This window comes from Arachis stenosperma, chromosome 4, assembly GCF_014773155.1.
Source record: "Arachis stenosperma cultivar V10309 chromosome 4, arast.V10309.gnm1.PFL2, whole genome shotgun sequence".
Classification (NCBI taxonomy): domain Eukaryota; kingdom Viridiplantae; phylum Streptophyta; class Magnoliopsida; order Fabales; family Fabaceae; genus Arachis; species Arachis stenosperma.
The window spans coordinates 22,219,967-22,223,958 of record NC_080380.1 but is presented as its reverse complement, the minus strand read 5'-3'; the positions used below and the strand labels follow the sequence as shown (position 1 = coordinate 22,223,958).

Below are 3,992 nucleotides of genomic sequence, written 5' to 3'. Positions count from 1 at the left end.
TTCAAAGCAATGTACTATAATATTCATCAAATAATGCATGAATTGCAATGATCAAATGAGATTATGCTCTTTTATGATCCTTTTTATGCAAGAAAAAAGGGTAGATAATGCAAGTCATCAACTTCTCTGCAACCGTCTTTGACATCTTATACAAGCTTAAGTAGTAGACCGACAAGTTATTAAGTACAGATTTGATTAGTACTAGCTAGCCAGCTTTATTAAAAGTCTTTGCTTTCCATAAACTAAGCTTGTCTTTTACCTTGTCTATAATTAGTTTCCAGGTCTTCACCAATCAAGGATTTTCATCTAGAGAAATCCCTAGGTATCTAACAGATAAAGCAACTTCTTTACACCCTAACAAACCATACATATTTGTCACCTATTCCTGCTCACAATTCACAAAAATCAAATTTGACTTATCAAAATTAATACTCAATCCAGTCATAAACTAAAAAAATCGCAGAAGCCTCTTATAATTCATAATTGTCTCCGTTTCTTGGGGGCAGAATAAGATTGTGTCATCTGTAAACTAGAGATGATATAGCTCTATGTTGTCCCTCCTAACCAATAGTGGAGAAGTGCGTCTATTCCTAATTGCCTCACCCACCATCCTATGCAAAACATCAACGACAAGAACAAACAGAAAAAGAGACAGTAGATCTCCTTGTCTAAGACCTCTCTCCATCCTGAACAGCTTGGATGGTGGCCTATTAATTAAAACGGACATAGACGCTGTGGTCACACATTCCTTCACCCATGCTCTCTATCTGAGGCCAAAACCCATCTTTTGTAGCACAATATCTACGAAGCTCCATCTAACCCTATCATATGCTTTCTGAAAGTCTAACTTGATAATCGCCGCCTTCTTCTTGCGCAACTTCAGCCATTGGACCTTCTCACATGCAATAAGGGCACCATCATGTATTTTCTATCCCTTCACAAACACAGACTGTGCTTCCCCTACTAAACCTGGCATCACTAACCTCATTCTTCTCACTAACACTTTTGATATCACCTTATACATACAACCAACCATACTAATCAGCCGAAGATTTTTATTTTTCTTAGCTCCTACAAATTTTGGAGCTATCGCTACCCATGTTACATTAGCATCCATTGGTAGTTTAGCACTTTAGAAAAATCCCAACAATGCCTCAGTAAACTCCTGACCAATCTCATCTCAACGCTTTTTAATGAAATTCATATTATATCCATCACTACCTAGAGCTTTAGTCGACTCACAATCCAAAACTGCCTCTTTGATTTTCTCAGCCGATGACAGTACCTCTGATGCTGCTACCTCATCTTCATCAATTTGCTTTACCAACCCATCACGGAACCTAATCATAGGAGCATATTCTTGCCGATACAACTCTTTATAAAATCCTCTAATCGCAACCTTTATTCTGGCCTGGTTTCGCACTAGGCTTCCATTGATTAACAAAGCATCAATTCTGTTGTTCCTCCTTCTAGCCGATGCTAGGTTATGAAAGTATCTAGTATTCTTGTCCATGTCCCTAGCATGTTGAGATCGAGACAAATGCTTCCAATGAATCTCTTTTCTGACATACCACTTCGCACAACAACTCACCAAAGCCTCCCGTCGAGCCTCCACTGTTCCATCATAAGTACCAGCACTAACCATATCATCAAGCTTCTTGATCTCTTCAAACTTATTTATCATGTTGTCCATATCCCCAAAATTATCCCTATGCCATCTTTTCAGCGGTACCATCAAGGCCTTTAGCTTATTAGTGAACTAATCATCACCCAAGTTCCTCCATTCATCCTTCACCATCCTCAAATATCCCTCATGTGTAAACTAGGAATCTAAACTTTGAAATGGTCTTAGGCCCCCACTAACTCTTGTACCTTTTATAATCAACGGGCAGTGATTTGACAAACCTCTAGGTCCCCTTTCAATCGAGTATTTGGGAACTCTTCAAGCCGCTCTATACTGACTAGAACCCTGTCAATGCGACTACAAGATCAATCTCTAAACCATGTGAACTTCCGATCATTAAGAGGTAAATCCATAAGCTGTAAATCTTGCATTCAATCTTTAAAATCTTTCGCAGATGCCGGTAAACTAGTTGCATCTTTCCTTTCCTCTACCCGTAGTATTTCATTAAACTCTCTTATGAAACAAAACAGAACTTGACATAACCCCACAATATAGCTCAACTCCTTCCAGATCACTAGTTTCTCATTCCGCACATGCGTTCCATACACCAAGCAGAATGCACAGTTAAAGCTATTTTTTTGTCAGCAATCCTTAATACATAGCCAACCCTCCAATTCGCTTTGGAACAATTTGAATGTTTAAACACCATATTATCCCATATTAACAATAAACTTCCAGAGGCATCCATTGATTCCACATAGTCCTAGCCCACCATGTCACAACCCTAAATTCATGCTACATCAAAATTAGTCACTACTTCTCTCTTAGTTTCAATCAAGGATAACATATTCAACTTATATTTTTTCTTCAATTCTTTCACCATATTGAGCTTGTCGTCCCCTCCTAATCCTCTAACATTCCAACAACTATAAATTATTTAAAAGTATTTTACACACCTTGTTATGATTTTTGGGTCTGCTCTTCCTTGCTTTCTCTTTTTATTTCGGCCAATCTTTTTTTGCCATAATTTCTTCATTCTGATCCTGCAAAATAGTCATAAGGTCTTCTTCTTCATCATGTAAGACTGCACCAGACTCCAATGCCAACTTCTATATTTCTCTATTCTCAATCATCTATGCTTCCCATGTGAACCTCTCATCAGCATTTTTGTTCATACATTCTACTTCAGTTTTGGACTCAGTATCCTCCATGTCCTATCCTTTGACATTTTTTTGTTGCACACCAACCGCTACTAATGTTTCAGGTCCCACAACGTTGTCTTCATCTCCTATCCCTGCACATTAGTCTCTTTTTCTTGATGTTGCATCGAATGGTCTCCATGATCAGCACGGTCCCCTTCCCTTTCAACTAACACTTGCAAATCCTGGCACCCATGGTCATTCACATCCACCGCAAGCCTCATCGTCATGCCTTTGCCGCTGAAACTACCTTGATCTTGAGCTTGGACGTCGTTTGGAGCTACCCATCCTACTCGACCGACCACGCTTATCCTCGGCATCGGGTCATGCAGGTTACTTCCCTTAGCCACATCGTAACTCTTGTCAACTACCTCTGAATGTGGACGACTCCTGTTTCTCGCAGCACACCCTTTGTTGCGCAAGACACGACCCACACGCACTTCTTCAGACCAGGAGACAAGTCCTCGACCTAGCCCAGCGTCCCCAACCAAATCTTGCAGCAGCTGATCTTCTATCACAAGCTCAACTTCCCCCAATTTTTTTCTTGACCCATTGATTTAATGGCTCAAAGAGGATGTGGCTTCATTTTTGTTTTTCTTTCCCATGTTCTTTTTAAAATCCAAGCTCATATTATCCCATTCTTGCAAAATTCTCTCCCCTTCTTTGGACACACTTTCCCTATCAATATATTCTTTCGTGACCATTGGTGCACGAATTTGCAATCCGTACAACTAACCAGCAAGTGCACTGGGTCGTCCAAGTAATACCTTACGTGAGTAAGGGTCGATCCCACGGAGATTATTGGTTTGAAGCAAGCTATGTTTATTTTATTAATCTTAGTCAGGATACCAATAAGGTTATTTGGTTTTAATTGTAAGAAGTCAAAGTATTTGGAATAAGGAATTGTTACTTTATTAATGGAGAATATGTTGGGGTTTTGGAGATGCCTTGTCCTCTGAACTTCAACTCTTCCTTGAAATCCTTTTCCCACACACAAGGTTCCTTCCATGGCAAGCTCTATGTAGGGTGTCACCGTTGTCAATGGCTACTTCCCATCCTCTCAGTGAAAATGGTCCAAATGCTCTATCACAGCACGGCTAATCATCTGTCGGTTCTCAATCAGGTTGGAATAGAATCCATTGATTCTTTTGCGTCTGTCACTAACGCCC

General features: G+C 39.9%; 1 protein-coding gene across 1 annotated transcript; it reads right to left on the bottom strand.

Annotated features, from left to right (window-relative positions):
- Positions 1 to 1,180: 1,180 nt before the first annotated feature.
- On the bottom strand, positions 1,181 to 1,735 carry LOC130974766 (uncharacterized). Its single transcript, XM_057899621.1, has one exon. The coding sequence runs from the start codon at positions 1,733 to 1,735 to the stop codon at positions 1,181 to 1,183; it is 555 nt and encodes a 184-aa protein (XP_057755604.1).
- Between the last annotated feature and the right edge of the window lie 2,257 nt (positions 1,736 to 3,992).